The sequence below is a fragment of the Tenrec ecaudatus genome, chromosome 10 (assembly GCF_050624435.1).
Source record: "Tenrec ecaudatus isolate mTenEca1 chromosome 10, mTenEca1.hap1, whole genome shotgun sequence".
NCBI classification, from domain to species: Eukaryota; Metazoa; Chordata; class Mammalia; order Afrosoricida; family Tenrecidae; genus Tenrec; species Tenrec ecaudatus.
Window position 1 is genome coordinate 153,749,517 of NC_134539.1, and position 24,371 is coordinate 153,773,887.

At 51.5% G+C, this 24,371-nt stretch overlaps 1 protein-coding gene across 2 annotated transcripts; it reads right to left on the minus strand.

The window, feature by feature from the left end:
• Positions 1 to 1,927: 1,927 nt before the first annotated feature.
• ACOX1 (acyl-CoA oxidase 1) lies at positions 1,928 to 24,325 on the minus strand. Of its 2 annotated transcripts, none has more exons than XM_075562237.1 (14): positions 24,145 to 24,325; positions 23,812 to 23,971; positions 18,335 to 18,495; positions 10,963 to 11,070; positions 8,686 to 8,805; positions 8,417 to 8,532; positions 7,840 to 8,009; positions 6,835 to 6,997; positions 6,220 to 6,410; positions 4,980 to 5,159; positions 4,745 to 4,850; positions 4,513 to 4,656; positions 4,197 to 4,403; positions 1,928 to 3,541 (listed from the first exon to the last, which is right to left on the minus strand). In XM_075562237.1, the coding sequence occupies exons 1-14, from the start codon at positions 24,251 to 24,253 to the stop codon at positions 3,491 to 3,493; spliced, it is 1,986 nt and encodes a 661-aa protein (XP_075418352.1). In that variant the 5' UTR covers positions 24,254 to 24,325; the 3' UTR covers positions 1,928 to 3,490. The 2 variants fall into 2 exon arrangements, with proteins under 2 accessions (XP_075418352.1, XP_075418351.1); XM_075562236.1 differs by lacking the exon at positions 18,335 to 18,495 and adding an exon at positions 12,975 to 13,135 and having other exon boundaries at positions 24,145 to 24,324.
• Between the last annotated feature and the right edge of the window lie 46 nt (positions 24,326 to 24,371).

Consider the following 24,371-nt stretch of genomic DNA (forward strand, 5'->3'; position numbering starts at 1 on the left):
CTCGAACACTAAAAGTTCCTCCGGCCATCTTTCGAGGGCTGACTCAGGTGGACAGGTGGGGGGGGTGGGGCGGGGCGGAGGTGAACTTATAATGAAAAGGTTCACGTGTGCTCCTTTAGCCTATATCCCATAGCTTGAAGGATGCACTGTGCCCTCCCCAAAGTTCCGACGCCAGGACGAACCCCAACAAAAGAACACGGACACTTCTGATGTGTGCTAAACACATGGTTTTATTAAGGGTTATTCTGTTTCTGTGTGAGGGTTAGTGGTTGATTTAACTACTGCTCAGACCATCCTGTGCATCCTGAGTCATATGCTCTGGCCCCGAGTCCCCTCTGAACTGTTCCCAGAAGCATCCAGCCCGGGCTGGTAAGTGCTAAATGCAGATGGTTCAAGACCAAGGTAACCAGATTCTAACATTGGTAAAGCGGGACACCATTGATAAAACTCAGATCCTGGTGAAATAGCCACATGGCAGCCGAAAGCCGTATACCCTAGCTTGTCGTGGATTCCTTCCAAAAATCGGGACTTTAAACGCTGCGGGACACGAGACAAATTGTTAAAAAATCAGGACGTCTGGTCACCTTATTCAAGACCCATACTCAAACAAGGGGAAAAAAAAAAGCAAAAAGTAATTATCTGCCCCAAAGGATACTGGTTACTTCATGGAAACCAGAGAGGTTGGAATAAGTATTCACAAATTAGTAGTCAATCTGAAGATCGCTAATTAGCATCCAAAAATAATTTGTAAAAACGAATGGCACTATTGCAGTTGGTTTGGGTGCAGACTGCTTAAAACCATTCTCAATTTTCCTTGACTCTTTCCCAGACAGCCAACGGCCTACTCATGTTGAAACAAAAACAGCACAACTCCTAAGAGTTAAGGATTTGCTGATGTGCAGCCAACTGGTCTGGTACTGCTCCTAATTCCAGATAGGGTTGTGTTTACCACAGAGGCCCCTGGAACGGGCACTGAAATGCCCACTTGGTTTGGGTAGCTAGTGCTTTCCAAGAGTCATTTATGCTGCGCTTTGGGCTGACCCTCTGAGAAGGTAGTGAATCTTTAACCAGCTGAGATGATGTCCCCGTGCCCTGCTGCGAAGATGGTCCAACTCCAGAGTCCGGAGAACCTCCAAATGTCAGGTCTCCGGTGGACTCCTCTTCCCGGCACTGGCCCTCCCCGGGGGTCTGAGGCCTGTTTCTTCCCACTCCACCCACACTCAAAACAGCAGTGTCTCATTCGCTCCCTGCCAGTTAAGGTGAATGGAAAGACCCCAGGAAGGTGGGTGGTGGGGACAAGGGGAGGGGATATATTTTTAGCAAAGCAGCAGTTGTCCTAAGAACAGAGGCGTCCCAACCTCACGAATTCAGAAAGCTGCCTTGGGAGGGGGGCAAACCTCAATGTTCTGATCCCCGGTGAGCTACAGAAGTGCACCCCGCTTCCAGGGACCAGCAGAGGTTCTTTAAAAGCATGTCCAGGACACTTTGGCAAGGTGGTGTTCTGGAGATGAGCCAGTACTACAGAGGCTTTGAGGTCACTCATGTCCCTACACTGACACACATCGGTGTGTGGGGTAAAACCTCAAAAAGTAGTGCTCCCAACACTGGAGGAGGAGTGATCAACCAGCCTTGACAAGGAGCTGCCAAGCCCGTTTCGTATACTGTTCAGAATACTCCTTAAAAAGGCATGTCAGTATTATCTAACAAAATCAGATACAGGCATTTTCTTCTAATCAACATTATCATCTACAAGGTAGAAACTTATCCTTGCTTTTTGTCTGAGGACGGTTCCCCAGAGCTGACACACGAAGGCATCGGGTGCCAAGGCTGGCTGGCTGGGAACCCTAAGCTGGGCCAGTCAGTGTCACAGCCCCCTGTGCCCTGCGACGTGCTACCATCTTTTCTTCCCCTCACAAGCCCAAGTCCGTGATGTTTTACTCTTTTATTTTACTGATTACAATGAGTAAAGTTCAGTACAAACATTCCAATCTTAAGGAAAAGTGTTAAATTATCAGATTAGTTTGAAAGGAAAGCTCCAAGCACTGGATTGAAGGTAGCCGTGGTGTCAACATCTTCAGAAGGACCCAGAGCTGTGTGTAGGTATTTCACCAGTCTGAAATAATTCTACATCAGACACTTAAAATGAACTGTTATTTCCCATAACCCGAATGACTGTCAGATGATGATACCCCAAAGCAGGTAGGATAGGTGTGTGCTAGTTCTACCGGTGGAAAGATCAAGGCTTGGGTTCACACAGCGCTTCTGCTGTAAGCGGAAGGTTTTGTGTCACCAGGTGCACTGCAGTATAGATTTTATGTCAGGTCCCAGGATGAGAGTGGGGTGGTATTCAGGAAATTATGTATATATATTTTCCAGGAAATTATATTGCTATTGAATTAGACCGTCTTGACAGACAATTCAAGAACAACTAGTTGATGGGGCAGCTACAGAACAGGTTAAAAAATACACAGAATTACTGTGTTGAGTTACTGATTTTGAGAGGAAAATGCATTAAGGTCTCTCTCCTTTCAAGAGAATGATTGTGTCAACTAGATTTCAAATGAAAGGACGTTCTAGCCATTCAGAAAAAGCTCCTAGAAACACTGAAAGCAGAGCAAACAGACTGAGAACCAGGCTATGGAGCCTCCACTGATACTTTAGTAAAGGCTTATTGTGCTACTTCTGGGGGTTAAGAGGTGAAAGGCTTTCACTGTTTTAATTCCCAATACTTCACGCATTTCCACGGCATATGGATGACAGCGTTGTCCCAGGAAATCTAACCAATTGAGGTCACCGGAGGTGCTGCAGTGCTTCAGCCAAGGGCTCTTCCTACCCTTGTCCTCGAGGTCGGAGGCGCCTCCGGGGGGGGGGGGGGGGGTACCACAGAGGTCCGAGCCCCATGTCACGGTGACTTTGCTACTTTCTCCTTCCTGAGAAGCTGGGGACCAGGGAGGAAGTGGTGGAGCTACTGCAAGGACACTAGGGATCCTTTGCATGGAGGGTCAAGTCCTGACTACGTGACTAGTCAGATGGGAGCAAGCCGTGGGCAAAGGCAGGTGAGCCTGCAGACAGACTCACACTGTGCTTCCTGGGGTGTGCGTCTTCCCCATGGGCCCGCTTCTGGGGGGAGCAGGGAAGCCTGGAAGACCTGATGCCATTTTTAAAATACCTTTGCTTAAAAGCATGCCTATATCCAGTGATTAGCAATAATTAAAACCTGAAAATTATTAACTACTTAGTAGTCGCATCCCGTTAATCATCTCCCAAGATCAGCAGCATCAGGGGAAGCCACCCTGTGCTTCTTAAAGCTTTGTCTGAACGCTCCGTGCCGACTGCACCCAAATCTCAGCCATTTGTGAATCTTCCCCCTCAGCTCGCATTCATTAAGGGAACAAAAGGGTCGGTTTCTCATTTTCTCTACAGCTCTGGGAACTCAATGTGAAGACCACCTCCTGGAGCCCACCTCGCCCAGCCACGCGGCGCTCCGGAATCACAGCTTGGACTGCAGGGGCTTCAGGTGCTTGTGGTAGGAATCATGGACCTGCAGGGGGGAGGGGAGGGGAGGAGAGGGAAGGACTGGTTTGCCACGTGCAACCCAATGCTGTTCATCAGAAGCACCAGGGTCTGTGTGTGGACCCGGATCCAAAGGGAATGCCCTGGCCGTGGGTTAACCGAAATGCACCAGCGGGAAGTACATGGGCACTAACGTGACTACATCTGAATGTTGTGTGTTTGGGGAACGTTCAATAAGGTTGTTATCTGCCCTTCGAGAGCAAACCTGCTTAATGTGGATGACCCAGCCCCTTCTGAACTTGCTGCTCCCACGGTGAGGCTTAGAGGTGCTTTTAAAGATCAATTCTAGGTGGGTCTTCCCTGCTTTCGGATGGAAATTAAGACTGAAAAGTCAGGTGGAGAAAAGCTTTTATAAAAAGTCACCGAGTTGTATTGACTCATTTCACTCTTGTTAACTGACAAAGGCGTATTTCTAGCAGCTCAGTGTAGAAAACTGGGGGAACACAGAGAAGTAAGTAGGCAGCCCACCCCCACCCCCTGCAACCCACAAGCATGAAGGGGAGGGCCCGGCTCTTCATTCTGTTTCCCCACAACCTTTGAAGCCCCCCGGTACTCTCTGCGACCATTTGGGTGTCTACAGTGCAAGGCGTTTCTCAATGGACCGAAGACTTTTTCCTCCTTACCTCTGCTTTGTTTAGCGGGGATTTTCGGGCCCACTCAAACAAGTTCTCGTAGACATTCCCATCGTAGCGGCCAAGGATGGAGCCGAGCGTCAGGTCCTGGAAGTCAAAGGCGTCCACCAGGGCGACGGCGTCCGGGCGGATGGCAGTCAGGAGCTCCTTGATCCGCTGGTCCACTTGGGAGATCTGCGACTCCGTCAAGATGCTCCCCTGCGGGAAACCAAAGACCTGTCTGCGCGCGCACGGCTGCCAACTAGACCACTACCGGCTTTCTACCAAAAAACAACAAAGCAAGCTTGGACTTGACCTTGGAAGTTACCTGAAGGAAGTCCCCAGCCTTCTGGCTGATTCCATACAGAGAATACAAAAGGCATAAATTCCGCAGGGCAGCTTGAACTGACTTCTCTTGAATTTTGTGGAGTCTTTCTGAAAAGAGCTTGACGACCACAAAGTGGCAATGTGCCTGCAGAGAAGAAGACCGCGTGAGGCCCCGAGGGCACAAGGACCTGCCCGATGAGGGAACTGCGGTGGGCAGAGGGGAGACCACTGACCTCGCTTGCTCGCACCAGGTCGACCGAAGTGAGGTTCCAAGCCACCTCCTTGCTTTTTCTGTGACTCACTTCAGCTTGGAGGTTTTTTGCCGCAACTTCTACCAATCTGTTAAGGCATGGAAGACAGCTTGAGCTCTGAGAACAGTCCCCCCCGCCCCATCCCCCGCCAACTCCCCCGCGTCCCTCTCTCTGCACAGCCCCCCATGGGCTCCTCTGGCTCTGGAGGGGGGCACACCTGGCGGCGCGGAGCCTGTATGCTTCAGCGAGGCTGTCGGGACTGTTGATATCCACGGAGCTGGGCCAGACGGCCACCTGCTGGGGCTGGATGCGCTGACTGGGCAGGTCGTTCAGGTAGGACACCATGCCACACACCAACTTTCCTGAGTGCACCTGGTCGTAGCTTTTCATCAGGAACCTAAACAACATCAGCCCGCGCGCGCACACACAATCTTGAGAATCAGAAATCCCACATACCTGAAGTGACTTAACACCTTGGGAGCCGTTTAAGACAGTAAGCGAGGGGCTGCTAATGGGCGAAGAGGACTGAAAGGCCTGGCCTGCTGGAAGAAGCCAGGCCAGAGCATGCCTGAGGGAAGGGGGGCAGGGATTTAGGAGAGACCTGTCCCTGGAGGAGGACATCTTGTTTGGTCCAGTGGAGGGGCAGGGACAAAGAGGAAGGCCCTGAGAGGCCGATGGGCCCAGTAGCTGCCTCCGTGGGCTCAGGCCCAGGAATAGCTGTGAGGGTGAGCAGGACCTCGCAGTGTCCTTCTGTTGGGCATGGGGTCGCTCCAGGTCGGAACTTGTGGGGAACAGAAAGATTTCTCCCAAGTCATCCCCCAAAATATATGTTAAGACTTAGGACACTGCTTGCAACTAATGGTAAATGATTGTCAAGTTACCTCCCTGAAGGCAGTCAGTCACCAACTGTCTGGGCCCACCACAGGTGGAGGCCACTCCCTGATGTTAAGGACAATGGGCTACTTATTACCTCTCCTTCCTATTCCGTGGATCCCCCTAGACCACCCCCTCCCATCACTGTGTTCCCTACAGCCCAACCCCTTCCTGTGACGTATGTCCTCACCTGTGATTAGGGGGCCTGCAGGGCCCCACAGAATATAAAAGCCTTGGTTAGATGTCTCTCCACGTGGACCAGTGAGCAGGGCTGAGGGGAGCATGCTCCCATGAGATGTGTCTGACTGCATTATTTCCATCTCTCTCTGTCTCTCATGCTCACTGTGACTTTCCTGTCATCTCTACTTATTAGCGCTCTGCAACTGCGCCTACCGGACCTGTGCTGATGTGTGAGGGGCCGGTTACCTTCACGGGAACTGGCTCGGTGATGGCGCCTCACAGCCACAACAGTCTCCCCAGGAGATGAAAACATAGGTCAGGGTGAGGGGAGCAGGGAGTCGGAGGAGCCCTGAAGTGGTCGCCTGCCTTCTTTGGGACCAGGAGGTCAGGAAGGAGACTCTCACCTGGCCGTCTGGAGCATCATGACTGTGTTCTCGCCCTCAAAGGTGCACGTTGGGGTGAAGTTGACGTAAATGTTGGGGAGGCCGCTGCAATGGGAATAGCCATGTCCTCCACAAGCCATCCGGCATGCCTCGATGGCGGCACTGGTGGTCCAGGAGGTGAAAGCCTTGAGCCCGGCGGTGAGGGCGTGGAGCTGACAAAGAAGTACCCAAGGCCATCAGAACCCTGTGCTGATGAGCGCCCAGGGGCCGGCAAGAGAGCGCGGACTTGTACTGGGTCCACTGCCACTCACTCTGAAGTCACACATGTGTCCTACAAGCCCACGCCCCCATCCTGGAACTATGCTTTCTGGCAACCAAGGCATCACGTAAGGTTCTGTGACTGACAAAGCCCCACCCACCTGGGCTGGCAGCACACTTCTGAAGCTGAAGCAGCAAAAACCACACAACGCAACCCAGCCCACATCCCTCTCCAGCCAGCCAACTTCCCATCGGAGAAACAAGGTGTGGCATTTTGGAGAGTAGGTGGCTGCTTCTCAGGACATTGAGGCTTGGGGGTTCTCTCTGCCCATTATCCGCCAGGCAAGGCCAAGACCCAGAAGGCTGCCCGGCACGTACCTCGGGCAGCTCACTCAGGTCCCCCTGGCCAATGTCTTCATTGATCCGATGGTAGGTCTCCTTCATGTAAGCGCCTACGAACTGGAAGGCATATGCATTGGCCAGGAGCGGGAAGAGCTTATACTGCTGGGTCTGAAAATCCAAAATCTGCGGTTCAGGCTCACTGGAGTACACAGGAAACAGAGAGAGGAAAACAAATGGTGAACAACAACCCTTCTCTGTGCCCGGCTTTATCCATGAGACACACGCCCCGAGTTACCCAAGCCCCATGAAGACCCCTGGGGGTCTGCTGCTGTCCCTCCTTTCCAGCAGGGAACACAGAGAGGCGGCCACTCAGGTAAAGCCTGGATGGAAATCGAGGGCTTGCCTCCAGAGATCATGCTTTCCATGACCTCGTTTTCGTTGTACAGAATAGTCTCGTTGTGAAATCCCTTCTCTTATCTGTCCTGTGCGACTAAGGAAATAGACCCACGCAGCGTCAGTGACACCGAAGGAGGAAGGGCACAGCATAGAGAGCTAACCAGATGGCTCAGGAGACAGTGTGTGGCCACACTTTGGAAGAAGGCCGGACTCACAGAATTGAACCTTGTAAAGTGTCCGACGGAGCAGCGGGGTTTACTCCGATCAAGTGCTTTCCCCCTTCTTGGAGAGCATACAAGTGACCAGCATCCGGCCCACGTGAAAGGCAGCGCCCGGAACAAACCACGGCCACACACGCCGCACCACTGCCACCGCCACCGCCACCACCGTCAATCCGCAGTTGTTAGGAGTGGCTACCACTTTCAAACTGCCTAGAAGGTCCTGAACATCATGTTTCTGGAGCGCAAGGGACCCCACTGCCGTTCTCAGGGCTCAAAGGTGGTGGTGCTTAGCCTCATCTTCCCACGTCCACACAAAGAACCCTCGCTCTCTGCAGCAGGCTCCCTCGCCAGCACCACCTTCGTCCTCTCAGCCCCCCGGGAAGGGGGACCGTGGAGGGAGACAGGCCAGCGCAGGCACACTGACCCCGGCTTGATCTCCGACTGGTGGCGCACGGCGCTGTAGCGGATGGCGATGGTGCATGCCTTCGACAGAGCACGCGCGGCCTCGCCCACGAGGAAGGACCTGACGAACACCATGGTCCCATAGGTCAGCTTGTTACTCACGGGCTTCACGTAGGTGCCGTCCGGCTTCACCTGCAACAACAATGCGGGTGGGTGCTTCCTCTGCCGAGGCCAAGGGAGGCGGGGCTTGCACGGGTGCCCCTCAGGATCGGGGCGGCAGCACTGGGGAACCCCCGTGGGAACACAAAATCTGGGACCCCACCCTGGCCTCCTGATTCAGACACTCCAGGGGCTGTGTTTAATGACCCACGGGTGACTGACTCTAAGCAGCAAGCCCGCGCTCGAGAGCCACTGGTAACCAAGCCCCACTCTGCCCTTCCCGTCGGCCAACCACTTCTGGTCGCACTGCTGCAGGAGGAGAAGCGCCAGAAGGAGACACAGGCCCCACTCCGCCGAGAAGAGGCCTCTATCCCAGGTTTACCATCCGCCCCTGAAATCCCCGTGTTTGCCGCCTGGGCTGCCAGCTGCTGTGGATCTACCTGGGCGTACTTCATCAGCATGTTTTCTCTGGGGACCCGGTAATTGTCCATCTTCAGGTAGCCATTATCCATCTCATCATAACCAAATTTGGGACCGATGTCTCCAACAGTGATCCCTAGACCACAGAAGAAAGTCACGGGTCTTTTGGTCTGGAATGCCCAGCTCCTGACCCTAACTCGGCACTCTGGCACCCCCACCGCTCCCACTGTGCAGTAGTCCTCCTAGTGCGGAGGGGCGCGGTCCAAGTCCGCATCTCCTCGAGTCGTACCTGGCAGAGGCTTGTGGGTCCCCATCTCCCGGAGGGGGACGATGAAGGCATGCAGCCCATAGCATTTCCCCTTCGTGAAGAGCTGGGCCAGAACGATGGCATGGTTTGAAGTCTTTCCAACTGAAACATCAACGAGGACAAGGAAGAGACGTGAGCAGAGGTCCCCTGACATCCCTAAGGACCGGGAGAGAAGCCTCCAGTAACAGACAGGCATTCTACTCCTGTCAAGCGTTCCCCCCTCAGAAACCCACAGGGGCAGCTCCACCCTGTCCTCCTCGTGATGAGTGAGAACTGACTCAGCGGCAGTGAGTCTGGCTTATTTTGGTTTTGGACATCAGTCCTATGCCAGCTTTCAGAAAGCCGTCTTCTGACCAGTGACGGCGATGCAAATGACTGGCAAAGCAAGCAGACGGCCTGACTTCCTTTTTGACATGTCTTGCTTATTTACACACAGAAATTCTAGGAGGTCTGTGAGAGCGCTCATTTACATAACATCTTCTTCTTCCATAAGGCAGCATTGTCCCAGTACCAGCTGTAGCCACAGAGGCAGCTATGGCAATTTAAGTTACTCATGATGAAATGAAAGACCCTGTTCCACAGCTGCATGGCTAGTGGCTACCATATCCAACAGCAAAGTTGGAAGATTTCCACCACTGCAGAAAGGTCTGTGAGATGGGCAGATTACAAAGGTTTTGGTTACCCTGGGGGTGTAGTGGGTGATGAGTTAGGCCTTTCACTGCTGGGTGAGCAGTTCAAACCCACCAGCTGCTCCACAGGAGAAAGAGGCGGCTTTCTGTCCCCGTAAAGACTGTCAGCCTCGGAAGCACACAGGGCAGCTCCACCCTGTCTTCGTTGCTACAAGTGAGAGCCGCCAACTCAAGGGCAGTGAACTTGGTTCTTGTTTTCCGTTTTAGAAATCCAGAAATAGTTATCTTTTTGGCGCCCTGGTTTTTCATTTTGACTTTAAAAAAGGTTATGTCACATCTTAAAACACTAATGTAAGCAGCAAAAATCTTTCAGGCCCTGGTTCTATCTGAAATAAATGCTTGTGGCAGTTACATAATCTGTTGACAGGACATTATGTAACTGCCACAATATTCCAAGACAGTCAGAGTGGGAGAAGTTATTTAAATACGAGCTCAAGTTAAACAGCAATTCTATATAATGATAGAAACCTTGACTAAACAAAAATACCAAAATGGGGAGCTACTATTTTCTGACACGGCCTACACCCCACTGGGGCAGTGGTTCCAGCCCTCTAAGGCTTCCCTGAGGAATTCTGCCCTCGTCCACGAACACCACGTCAAAGACAGTTCAACATCCTTAGCAGACTCAAATCTTGTTCCTTTTTATTTATTATTATTATTTTGTTTCTTTTCAAATGCTCGAGTTTGGGGAAGGACCTGAAGTCTGAAGGGGCAAGATGGGGCTGCAGGGGTATGGGCCAGGCTTCCTAACGACAGCCTCAGGAATGAGCAGGTGCGTTGTCCTCACAGAAAAAACCCCTTGGTGCAGCTTTCCAAGTCTTGGTTCCCCAACGCAGTTCTCAATTTTCTTAAGACGTCTGTATTTTAACCTTCGCAGCAGACCTCTTTGCTCCGAGGTGACCTGGCGGCTTCCCTCGAAGCCACTGCTTTGGTTGAAGGATCTTACAGAGGCCGCGACAGTGTCCCACCCATCTCACCCTCGGGTCTGAACACGTTTTGTGTGGGCTAACGCTGTGCTTGTATGAACTGGAACCCGAGCAAACTAAAGATCTTGACAGGCAGTGACTAACGCAACAGTGGAGCACTGATGGTACCAGAACGAGGAGCATGCAAATGTGTACGAGGAAGCAGATGACAATGGTGAGGCTGGCGCAGGACCGACCGGGCAGTGTTTCTTCTGTGGTACTCAGGGTTGCTGTGGGTCAGACCCGATTCACTGGCATCTAACCACAGCAGCACAGACACATACCAGAATGCTGAGACGAAATACTAAGAAAAGCAGAGTTAGACAGATGTCAACACTGAGCTCCATAAAATGCAAAAATGTCTGTAAGCGAACTTGGACTTCAGGGTGGTGGTTCTCTAGTTCAAGATGTTATTTTCATAGCAGCCACGTGGCAGACACCCAGTTAGGATGGCTCTTCATGCTGCTGAGTGCCGTCTCTACCCTTGACTGTCGAGTTGATGCCGACTCAGACGAACCGCACGCTGGGGTTTCTGAGACCCCCTAGCGGCCCCAGGGGACAGAGTCGACTGCCTAACAGCCAGTAAATGTTGGAAATTCACTTACGTCCGCCAGGCCACCACTTGATGGAGGTCACAGTCGGGCTGTTGAGAATGAACTCCTGGGTTTCGGGGTCGTACGTGGCTGTGGTCTCCAAGCCTCGAAGGTGAGTACCTAAGGAGATACATTTCATGACTTTAGGTCACATACAAGGGGGAGCTGGTGCAAGGAACAATGTCTTACCCAATCCTTTACGCTCGGGGACCTCAGAGAAAACAATCTAATGACAGTGACGGGGACATGTGCAGAAGAACTAGGGAAGGTGGAGAACCAAGACAGGTGACTCCCTGCAGACGTAGAAAAGGTCAGGGCCAAGCACACACAGTTTCTGGACTTGCCTCAGGGCACCTTTTGAGTAACAGACCGGTGACACTTAACATCGAAAGGCGGATTCTAAGCAGACTGTTCTATGAAAGTGGCACATGAGCCCAATGGGAAGTGAACTGCCCTTTGAATCCCATGTGTGCATTGCAAATAGGCCATGTTCAAGTCGTAAGAACTGTGTTTAAACACCAAGCCAACATTCTGGAATTCCGGAGGGAGGGAGGGACTCCAACTCAAGTTCTTATGAATAGACTTTCAGGGTCATTGAAAATAAAAGCTTAAAAACGTCTGACCACTTTCTGAGGCAAAGCACCTGCTACAGTAATGTCTTTGCATCCCTAACAGCCCAGCACATCGGTATGTGCTCCCCGCTCCACAGTCCCAGGTTAGTCCCAGAGGGCTCACCAAGGTGACCAGCAAGAGATGGGAGAGGGGCTCGTGCTGTAGATCCAAACCCCTTGAGAAGAGTTCTACAGGAGTCTCCTGGGTGGCACTTCTATCCTCATGAGCTGAAGCATGTAACTGAGAGCCCTTCACCCAGCTGCGGCTACCATGCCCGCCCTCACTAAACCCTCCGACTCCGCGCATGGAGAAGCGCCCGTGCTGCAGGACAGATGCAGGCAGTTAGCTCTGTGCAAGCCACAACTCTCCTCAAGCGGGAACCCAAGAACCAGACACTCTCACCAAAACACGGGCGGGGAGAGATGACGTGAAATAGAACAGATCCTGCCTTGCCACCAGACACCAGGGCAACAGACAAGGGCTGCCCACCGAGTAGTGGGAACTCTCCAAAGCATACTGAAGGCCTGGAACCCACTAGCTGTCGAGAGGGAGATGCAGTTGTGCACAAACAAGGAGGCCTCAGAGCAGAAAGTGAAGCCAGGCGCAGAAGGGCAGGCGCAGGTCCTAAGCCAGGGCAGAGACCACCTCCCAAATCCTCAGGAAGAAGAGGGTGGGGGTGAAAGAAAAAAGCAGGCTTACAATCAGCTGCCCAGAAGTCCAGCCCCGCCGCTGCACAAATGACTGCAGGGTACAAAGTAGTTTCGCAGACCCCACTTCCCCTTAAGCCATCCAGAGTGGGTGCACATGGCCCAGGTGTGTTACTTCCAGAACGTGGATAGCTCAGAGCGGTAGCAAGGAGTAAGTGGGTAGAAATGAAGAAACATTAGAAAGGAAGGGTTCAGACTCTGTTTTCTCACTAACTCTACACAACTACCAAGACCACAACCAAGCCGGCTGCCATGGACTTGATCCTGACTCCTGGGGACCCTGGAGGGCAGAGCAGAACTGCCCCGCTGGGGGTACCGAGGTCATCTTTACAGAAGCCGGCTGCCACACCTGCCTCTCCTGGAGGGGTTGGTGGTTTGAACCAGGTGAGCAGCCAAGCAGTGACCACTGCACCTTCAGGGCTCCTGATGCCAAGTTCTTTCTGCTTGAACAAAAGTCCCTGGCAGCTAAGGCCGACTTGCAACCCGTGACCTGCACGGGAGCCGGGGAAGGGGTCTGCGATCACCTAGCCTTTCAAGTCTACGCCTCCGGGCAACAGCAGTGCCAGGACTTGTGACCCGTCGGGGCTCTGCAGGAGGGAGCCAGGAAAAGGATGGGGTCTCTGAGATCCCTGCCCAGGCACCAGGGTCCATGCTACGCTTGCAGGGCCCCCGCCCAGCCCAGAAGGTAGACGGAACACACCATACCATGACCCATCTCTGTCTGGGCATAAGTGCCAATGATCTCCAAGTTCCAGGCAGGCATGAAGAAGCGTTCCTGCTGCTCTGCGGTTGCCTGGTGAAGCAAGGTGGGCAGGAACATGCCCAAGTGAAGATCCAGAGGCTCAGGCCGCCCACGGTGCACAAAACTTCCCAGGAACACCCAGGGTGACCATGTGAGAGAAGTCATCAGGCATGAGAGAAGGAGCATTGAGAACAGATACAGTGAGGGAAGGAGACAAAACAAAACCTCTGTGAGTAAGAATTAGTCGTGCCATGTGTACAGGGCTGGGAGCACTGCCCCTTTCTGTATCTCTGTCTACAGCTTGGCTTCTCCGTGGTTCCTAACGCCGACCAGGAGTATTTTCTGAGGGTTGGTACCAGTCTCTGGAATGGCTTCTGCTCCCCAGGCCTGGCTCGTTTGTGACGGACTCCTGAGGGGAACGACATGCGAAGTTCTAGGCCAGAATCTTTTGTTTATTATCCCCCAAATATCCAGCACAGCGCCCCATGTGTCACCCAGCCACGGCAACAGTGTAATACAAAAACCGACAGTGCTCTTCGCCCTCCGTGTTGTTATTTTTAAAGTGCTCTTTCAAAGGTTATCACAATCATAACTCATCATAATCACAAGATTCATGCATAACAAGCTTCTCAATACCAATGACAAGGAGCCTCTTGGTTGGGGGCCATTTTCTTTCTGAGGAGGTCATCCTTTGCCATGGAAAGCTAGAGGCTTTGGAAATGCTTATCTCTGTAGTTTTCCCAAATTATGGATATTGTCTCAGTTCTAAACTAATCCACTTCTTAGTGTTCTTCTGATTCTTTTTAATCCCTTGGAAATAAGCCTGACCAGCATGTCTGTTTTAAGATTTCTCAGCTGGCTCCATGTAAGGACAGGTCAGGAGGTGCCCCCACCCAGGCCTAGAACGAGCAACTCCAGGTAGTCTCTGACTCACAGCACGGGGCCAACTGAAGAAGCAGGTTCTAGCAGAAGCTGAAGCCACTTGTTTTGTTTTAGTTTTCATTATTATTGCCCTTTTGTCACAAGTATCTTTATAAATTCAGTCTTTGATCATCTGTGAATGGACATCTGAGAATGCGAAAACCAGCAAATGACGTGCTAAAAGTATTCTTTCCAGGAGCTATTACTGAGGAGGTAAACTGCGCACACACAAACAACCCACAGAGGATTGTTGGCTGGGCTTGTCCTACATTGAAGATGTTGAGAGTCAGGGACTACTGGTGTTTCTGCCAACCAGGTGGTATGTGTAAGCTGGCCAATCACGGGCACTTAGTCTGCTTGCCTCGCTGCTGTGAGACAGAGAGGAAACTAAGGGGAACCGGGGGAAGGGCCCTTGCTTGGGTGAACAAACAAAACAAGGCGGAGTCGTCTTTGCTGACTCACCATGGGCTCCGCTGAAGGGAGGCAACAGCCCGTGCAGCGACGTCACCACTGTCAATTTGCTGCTGTCATGACTCGGGTCTTGGACCCCCGGAGGGGCTGGGATTTAGAAAGGTTACTGGCCACTGTTTGTTTCGCTCCCTTGTTTTCCACTTAAATCAGATGTCTGGTGTTAAAAGTTGGTTATGCATGATAAAGGCCATCTTTTATTTTAAAAGGATTGTGAAGATCACAAAGCACCAGGATTACACATGGTAAGACGCTAGGCAGTTCTTTTAAAATCATAACACCGAAGGGTACAGCCGTCCCTCCTTCCACACGACACGGGGTTGGCACGGCTGGCGGCGGCCATTACTGAGGAGAAAACTGATTAGGTGATTAAATGTCAGGGAGGAAGAAATTAAAATAGCACCTCGGTGGACAGTGTTGCCTATCCTAGGAAATCAGCGGCAAGAACAAAAAATCAACAATCGTAAATGGATCTAGAAAAGCTGAGGTTGTAAGGGAGAAAGAACAGCACTCTTACCCGCTAAGTTCAACCAAGTGGAAACCCCCAGGAAAGTGAGAAACTTTTTTACGTGATAAAATAAGTAAAAAAATTTTAAGTTACTTTAGTTGAAGATACTTTAGAGTTCTATTTAAGCAAAATGTGTAAGTAAAAGAAATTAAAAGAAAAATATGTAAGTATGTACTACAATGGGTTAAGAAATAATACCTGGGAAGGAATACTCAATTCCTGGTTGAGGGCGCTAAAATACTGTACAGGTAGCAATTTCCAAGAATACATATGGATTTTCTAGAATACCAGTGGAAAATTCCTGCAGAATCATTTTCCAAACTTGAAAAATCGAGAATTTGTCTAGAACATAGGTTCCCAAACTCATTTGCTCAGCTGTTTTTACTCCCTGACAACCCCCCCTCGGGGGGGGGGGGGGGGGAGAGACTCAGTGCCCCACAAATCCCAGCAATTTAAAACTTGTACCAGTCCATAACCCATAATCCAGGACACAGTATAGCCTTGTTCCAGCAACTTCGGGGGGCTGGCAGCCTTGCCCGCCGTAGGAACACTGGTTTGGGCAAGAAAACCCCACACCAAAGTTGATCCGACTCACAGCGACCCATAAGGTAGGGTGGGATTGGCCACGTGGGGTTCTGAGATAATAACTCTTCACGGAGTTCAAAGCCCAGGCTCTCTCCCAGGCAAGCATTGTAAAGGTACATATACATTTCAACCACAGGCCTCGTCTATCAGGTTGTACCATTTCCTACAAAGCCACAATGACCCAAAGTATACAGCGTTGAGAGAGAAAAACAAACGGAGCCAATGACACACATTTAAGTTTCCAGAAACACGTTCAAGCTATTAGGAAAACACTTAAGACAAACCAGAAAGAATGTGACAATGGAGAAAGAGCCACACGTAATAAGCAGGGCCATCGTCCTCGTTCCATAGGACGGACGCGAGTCAAAAACACTAAACAAGCACACGGAGACCATGCAGAAGAAGCGGAAGAAAATACACATCCACTTCAGAGACCAGAGCGAGCCCTTGAATCCCAGAGGCCAAAGTTGCAACGATACACGGGGCAACGAGAGAGTGTAGGAGACAATCCGACCGAGACTGCATGTAGCCAGCACTGGGAGGACGGCAGCCCACCTGAGACCAGGAGGTGAAACACTGGCGAGTGAAAACAGAATGGGCCCTCCATCCGGAGAAGTACGCATGGAGCCGGGGCACACAAAGGACGTGGCAAATGTCATTTACCATATTAGAAGTTGGTTCCGTGTCAAAGCAGGCGACAAAAGCCACAGGCGGAGCGACTCATTTCTGAGGATACACTGGGGTCACCTCAAGGTAGAATCTCTCAGAAGAACCTACTTCACTAGCTAACAGAGGGAAAATCAGACCAGCTCACACGCCCAAGGAAACGGAGCAACCTGGAAGAGAAGCACTGGGGGAGAGGGTGGAGGAGATCACCTGACTTCAGGCCAAAGTGAAGGTGCTGGAAAGATGATCCGCCTGGAACCAAGGCCACCGGCTCATTTTCCAAGTGGTGCCGCCTTCTTTCACACAGGCACATTCACAAACACAGTGTTTCCTCTTCTACAATGACCGTGTCTGCAGGAGCCACATGTTCTTAATAATCTGAAATCATGATTTTTGGAAAGTCGAGAAGTTCGATAGTGTGACCTGTGAGGACGGGCGAGACGGCCTTTCTCACGGCCTCAGCGACGATAAACACTCGGAGACTGCCCCCAAGGTGGCTAAATCCCTGGAGGGGCACCCTCTCAGGTCACATTCAGGACGTGGTGGTCCCCTTATGTGCTGCCACAGGGGACGTATACTCAAGGAAGGGAGAGAGGACGGGGTGACCAAGATTTCCTGCTGGTGAAGGGATTTTCAGAGTCTTAAGGAACCTGGAAGGAGTGGGGCGGCAATGAGGCCCTGGCGCTTCTCCACCACTAGCCAGAACAGAAAGGGGCCCGACTGGAAAGTGCAGCCATCACTGCTGGCCAATCACAGCACACTCTCACATTTCCCTGTCTCAGAACCGGAACAACCAGATCTTCATTCTATAGAAGCTGCTCATCACCAACCTCCTTATGGATTCTGTGTAAAGCTGCACTGTCACGGGATGCAGATGGACAAACTGAACCAGGCCGGTCAAGCACTGGTCAGCATGCTCGAACAGCAGCCAGTGGGGAAGAAGACTCAACACTCCCGCCTCGTCCTCCCGAAGAATACAGTGTGGAGGTCAAGACGAGTAAGGGAAGGAAAAGGCCAACGTGCAAACCCGCCCAGCACAACACGAGCTCTTCACCCACCCTCTGCTCGGGTCAGCCAGGAGAGTTGGGGACTTTTTCTTGTCCACTGGCCCTTCAAAATGCAAGGGAAGGATTTACACGCAGTTGTGCTTTATAAACGGAGGCAGCAGGAGCAGGCTACCCACAGCCAACACATGACAGACCCATCACAAAATTATTTCAATTTACACACACACACACACACACACACACACACACACACACACACACACACTACAAGACTGAGGGTAGTCAGTCCAGACAAGGGTCACCTCCTCCCCTGAGCAACTCTGCAATCTCCCTTCCGGCCCATCTGCCCAGGGTGGCTGTGCTGAGGCTCAAGTCTGCAGTGCAGCCGGGTCCTTGTCATAAGGCACAAGCTCAACACAGACGGTGCTTCCTTGCTGGTGTGTGCGTCCTGCCCCTTCCCACCTCCGACTTCGAGCCTTCGTGATACTAATCACAGTACCCAAGCCGGGCGGCTTAAACCCGACACTCCTACACCAGTCAATGCGTACAAAACCCAGCTTATTGCTCACCAGGAGCAAAAGGAAAACAGTGCTAATGCGGAGTTCACAAGCATGTCTCCTTTTTTTTGCGGGGGGGGGGGAGCTGGTATAAACAAAGCAGGTCGAGTCAGAGGGAGAAGACCATGGAGCATTTCCCAAATGGCTTCACAGCCTGGCCGGTGGGCAGGAACAAGAAGAAGCTGCTCCTGCTAGCAGCCGTGGCCCTCACAGCCCAGTGCCTTCCAGCAGAAGGGCCCCTTCACGTAGGGCTGGACCAAGAACGCTCAGGAATTTCCACATTCTCAGTGATCAGACGCTCCAGTGCCACGGCAGAGCTTGCCACACTCTGCGACCTGCCTGCCCACACGGCTGGGCCCTGCTTAGAATGCAGGTGGAGCAGCGCTGCAACAGGAAGAAGCGAGCAGAAGAAACCATTCTGGTTGGATCAGTCCTGAACCAGCTGTGAGCTGACCTGCGACAAAAGCAGCTCTGAATTGGATGTAAGATGAAACAATCTGCAGAGGTCCCGGCCCCTGCCAACCCCCCCGCAACAGAGAAATCCAGTACCGGGCGTGGTGGGTAAGTGAAGTCCTGAAGCAGGTCCCCACTGGCCCTGAGGGAGGACTAACCGTGGCCCATCTCCGTCTGGGCGTAGGTGCCAATGATCTGCAGATCTTGGGATGGTTGCAGCCATTTCTCCTGCTGAGCAGTGGTGCCCTGATTCAGTAAGGTGGGAATAAACATGGAGTAATTGAGGCCCACGGGTTCCACAAAATTGACCATTTGTAGTCTACGGGAGAGAAAAGAAGAGAGCTCAGGCCCGCGCCCACGCCTGCTCGACAGCGGCGCTCCTTCTGGTTAGATGGGGACTCTGCTGCCGGAGCTCCAGAACCTGGGAGTTTCCACCCAGGCCCTTGCCCCCATTCCCACCCCCCAGGCAGCTCAGGGTCAAAATGCCCCTAAAATTTTGACACTTTGTCCAGGAAGTCAATTCGATGACCCCCATCTTCACCTAAAAAGCCCCCTTTTTGGTTACCGACCATGTTGGTGTTATCTGCTGTTGTGACTGGTGGGGTTTGTGGAGAGTAGTTTTTGCTTTAGAGTTGGGTTTTGGAGCATTCACAGCGCCATTAGTTAAGGCTCGCAGAAAAGAGTAGCTTTAGACTCTCCTTCCCCAGAGAGCCTAAAAGATGCCCGGGATAGTCCTGAGCTGTTCAACAGAGGCAGCACCACTCTCTCCAGGCAGACCAGGAGGCCAGTTAGGAAGGTAACTGCAGGGGTCAGGCTGAGCGAGCAGCACGTCTCAGTGCAACTCAGACCGGAATGATCTTCTCCTCAAACAGAATCTGTGGAATCAAAGTAAAATGCACAGGCGTGCGCACACACATAAACTGGAATTCTACGGCTATGTCCTACAAACCCCACCGACTGCCTCCACCGCCATTGCGCAGATTCCCACTCACAGACAGGACTCACTGCCATCGAGTCAATGCTGGCTCTTAATGATCCCCGTGGCTTTCCCAGTCTTTCTCCAATTCCAGCTCACAGCAACCCTATACAGGGTTTCTGAGGCTTTGTAAACCTTTACAGGTACGTCCAGCCTCATCTTTCTCCTGAGGAGCAGTTGGTAGACTGGAACTGCCAACCCTGCAGTGAGCAGAGCCCAATGCATACCCAACATGGCCACCAGCGCTCCTTTGAGGGGTCTATTTTAATAATCTAACACAGCATGTACCCAAAGAGTTCATGGAAAAGTTCTTTTCATCCCATTTTCCCATGAACTTTTAAAAGCCTCCTTGTCAGCAGCATCTCAGGAATCTGAGAAGTGGCTCTATCACCATCTCACCTGCTCTGCACAGTGAGAGAGGAAGAGCAGGCTGCCAGTCCACTTTGGGGGAGGCTTTGAAACCGTGAGGTGCCTTCAAGTCAGTTCTGATTCAGAGACCCCGTGTTACCAGGAGGAAACACCGCACAGTCCTGCACCACGCTCACCATGGCTGTGACATTGAACATATCAACGTAGCCAGCATGCCAGCCCATCTTGTTGAAGGGCTTCCTTTTTCACACCCCCTCCTCTTCCAGCCATTTCCCAGGGCTTGGCCCCTCCTGACAACATGTCCAAAGTAGGCGAGAGTCTTACGGGCCTCGCTTCTAAGGAACACTGACTGAGCGTCTTCCCAGACAGACAGATGTCTGTGCTTCTGGCAGCCCATGGTGCATTCCATACTCGGTATTTTCTTGGAGGTAGATCCTATTTCACTAACAGCAGTGAATTCACGTACGGATTCTACTAGGAGGAAGGATATGCGTGCCAAAATCACGTTGTGAAAGCTGCGAACATACGTAGAAACAGCTCGTTCGCATCGGTGAAGTGTTTTCCGCTGCTGATGGTGTTCACGTAGAGGTTTGTCAAGGAAAATTACTTTTCAGGGACGCTGGGGCAGACTCACTCAAATGCCAAAGGACTAACTGGCCTGTTTGTCTGACATCCAAGTTCTAGGTGGCATGAGTAAGAACTCAGCTACTTAGGACAAATAATAATTTATAAGTTATCAAGGGTTCATGAGGGAGTAGGGAGGGAAGAGGAAAAATGAGGAGCTGATGCCAGGGGCTTAGGTGGAGAGCAAATGTTTTGAGAATGATGAGGGCAATGAATGTACAAATGTGCTTTACGCAATTGATGTCTGTATGCATTGTGATAAGAGTTGTATGAGCCCCGAATAAAATGATTTGTAAAAAAGAACTCAGCTACTAACTGAAAGGTCAGTGACTGGAAGCCACTGAGGAGCACTCTGGAAGCAGGCCTGGAGCTCCGCTTCCACAAGGGCACGGCCTTGAACACCGGACGGGGTGCAGCAGCTCGCCCGCGCACACAGGGCTCTGTGAGGACTCTCTCTCATGCACGGTCCTCCTCTTTGCCCCGGAGCCTCTACTTGCCAGGCACAATGTCCTCTCCTGACGACATACTTGACCTGTGTGAGTCGGAGACTCACATCCTCACGTCTAAGGAGCATTGGGGCTGCACCTTTCCAAGACAGACTTGCTCGTTCTTCTGGCTGCTCGTGCTACTGTCAATATTCTCCACCAAATGCATCAATTAGTCTGCAAGCTTCTCAATTTACGGCGCAACTGTTACAGGCATAGGAGGCAACCAGAAACATGGCTTGGGTCAGGGTCCACCTTGGCCCTCAATGTGATTAATTTAATGAGATCTTGTACAGACATGCCTAATGCAAGACATGACTCGATTTTGTGACTGAGGTTGCCACGCACATTAATGATGGTGGATTCAAGCAAAAGGAAATCGCTGACAACGTCCATCTCTTCTGTTTAGCATGATGTTATCTACTGGTTCAGGTGTGCACATTTTTAGCTTTACATTGAGTTGCAATCTATATTGAAGGCTGCAGACTGATTTTCATCAACAAATGCTTCCAATTCTCCTAATTTTCAGCAAGCAGGTGTGTCATCTGCCTATTCCAGGTGGTTAATAAGTCTTCTTCCGATCCTGATTGCCAACAGGTTAGAATCCTATTGTGAAAGTAACCCAGTTCCCCAAGTGCCCCACACTTTGCTGCAGTGTGAGCCCCGAACCTGAAGAGGTGGATTCCTAAGGCCTTCACTCTCAAAGGCTCCCCTTCCCAATCGTGTCTTCCTAAACCAGCAAGTAGGTATACATTTCCAATTTCCTTCTTTAAGCTATAAAAGGGAAATGGTTAGGAAATAATTTCGGAGGAAAAATAAAAAAGCAGAAATGCTAAAGACTAAAAACGGTAGAAACAGAGGACACGTGCATTCTCCTGATGAGGGAACTGAGAAGGCCAAGCGACTGAGCACAGTATCCAAAGGTTTAGAAAATCATGATGCTAACACAGACAAGAATCCTGTCTCAACGACAAGGTGGAAGAGGGTGACTGACACACAATGACAATGGACCAAAAAAGAAAAAGAAAAAGACCACGGACAAGTCTCTGTTCTTAACAGAGGTCACTTGAAGACAAAGTCGAGAGCAGAATCGGAAAGCTGGGTGTTCAGCTAGGTTTAATTCCTTCTGGAGAGGCTTACCAGAGGAACGGGTTGTTTGCTTGTTTGAAAAACATTATATGCCTCCTGATGAAGAACCTAAGAATATATCACCTACAGCACCCCCCCAACACACACACACACACACACACCCAAGTAGTAACTTTAAAACACCTAAGAAAGGTAAAAAGCCCAATTGATTCTAGTTAGAATTTAAATCACTCTTAAGAACATTCCAGGAGTTTTCCTTTTCTTTCCTCCCAGAGTTAAAATTCACAGGGCAAGAGATCAAGAACGCAGCGTTCGTTAACAGTCCTCAGACAGAGGCCTACTTTCTCAGGGGCTAAAGGAATCTGTTCTTTTATACTTGAGAATCTCAAGAGATTTTTTTTATTCGTATTGGTCCACTTTCAAGGTAGTCTCATAAACAAGTTGTTTGGGTGGGTTTATTCCATAAGTAAGTTTCATTTTGTGATAGGAAAAATGGCTCTGGGATTAGTAAGTGCTATCTTGGTCCTCCCTCCCTCTTGGAGTACAGATACCTTGCAGCACCCCAGGACTGACAGCGATTGGAATCAACTGGCAGCACTTTCTCTTTCTTAATGAAACCTGGGTGTGAGTTCCAAGTGATGGAGGCCTTAAGACTCCAAAGCACTCAGTAATTGCCAAGACGAATGTTCACTCCCCGCGGGTTGTCTTAGGATGGACACTGGAAGGGTGGCAAAGAGTGGGTTCGAGTTTACCCATTAATATTTAGTGACATGCAGGAAATCAGTGCTACATGAAACATCCCAGTGGGTGCCTATTGATCTTTTACCCACAAAAAGAACTTTGTTCGATTGCGATATAACTTCATTGGGAGCCTGGCTACCCAGCGCCAACCACAAGGTGACGAAACCCTTACAGACTCTGAAACGTGTCCTTTAGAGAGCAAACAAAACCAACTGCATCAGGTGGGGCAAAATCCCATTTGTCTTAAGAAAGTGTACTGAAGCCACTTAGGGAACTGAGCGATGCAATCAGGGAGCTACCATCCCTCTCTCCCCGTATGCTCACAGCCATTGATCGTCATGAACTTTAAAAAGAACATTTGCAAGTTGGCGGCTGCTGACAGGGACTCACTCCTCCCCCCACCAAAAAAAGGGGGGAAAAGTCTCTTCTTATATTGAAAATGGAACGGCGTTCTGAGGGTGGTCCTAAAAGCCAGGAAAAACCGGCTTTATTTGGACCGTAAGGAGCAAGTCCAATCCTTTTCTGGCCAAATGGAACAGAGGCGGCAGCATTAGGAAGAATGGCTGCTGCTTGAGGAAAACAGAACTTGGAGGAGGCGTCACTTCTCCGAGTTCCTGAGGACAGGCCATTCGTATGACTGAATCTAGTCTTATTGGCGAAAACACTGGAAGCCTTCTACACTGCAGAAGCCTCTCAAGAGGAAAGGGAATAAATCAAGTATGTGCTGGTAGCCAGAAGAACCTTGACCTCAGGTTATGTAAAAACTGTGTTTACTTAAGTGACGGCCGGAGATTCTGTTTTTAAGTAACAGGATGTGTTCTACAAACCTTCACCCAACTCACAATTTAAGGGGAAACACAAACCAAAGCACACAATCTTCAGTCCAGGGACAAGGCATTTTCCTGAGTGCCCCCCTCAATAGGGCCCTTTAAACACTGCCAGCAGATTAAACAATGCGAAGTTCTTAGAACCCTTTATATTCATTCCGAGTTTCTCAATAATGCTCTCACCTACACCACCCCCACCCCGTTGTTTCCAAGTCTCTAAAACCCAGAGCTGCGCGATCAGGTGGAAATAGAAATGGTTTTGCTCTTCAGTGCTTAACCGTTCGAATTTAATTTTTAAAAAACTCCTTCCAAACCGGGCTCCTGAGTTGGGCAGGCCTCCCCTCCTCCCTCGGAGCGGGGTCACTGTGCGTTGGGACTCGCTCAGCGCCCACAGGCAGCTCGCCCCCCAGGTTTCCTCAAGCACCGCCACCCAGTCCCAGCGGCCTGCCGGCGTGGCCGCCCCACTGTCCACCGCCGAGAGGCTTTCCGCGCCGGCGCCGTCGGGGCGCCTCGACAGAACCTACTTTTTGAACCACAGGATCTCGTCAGGGTCCGCGATGCCGAACTCGCGCATCTTCCTCACCACCGTGGCGCTCTTCCTGACGGCCACCTCGTAGCGCTGGCTGCGGGGCAGGAAGTTCGGGTCCTCATGCTGGAAGTCGGGGTCTTTCAGGATCAAGTTTTCTGGAAGAGATGCGGGCACAAAGGAGGAAGGCGAGGTCAGTGGGGGGGGGGTTTCCCGCGGCGGCGGCGGCTGTCTCTCTTCCCGGGATGGGGCGACGCGGCTCCCCGAAGGCCCCTGTGGTAAAGGCGCCCCGAGCGCCGCCGGGGAGGGAGGCCCGGGCCGCCGCCCTCACCGATCTCTCGCCGGCGCCGGGTGTTCTCGGGGCCGCCGTCCAGGACGTTGGTGAGCAGCTCGGGGTTGAAGCTGGCGGCGGCCCGCTCCCTGCGCAGGTCAGGGTTCATGGTGACAGGCGGGGTGCTCGAGGAGGCGACGACTGCAGCGCGTAGCCCCGGCGCCCGCCCGACCCTAAGAGCAGCCGCAGGCCGGCCCCGCCCCCGACCGCCAGGCCCCGCCCCCAGC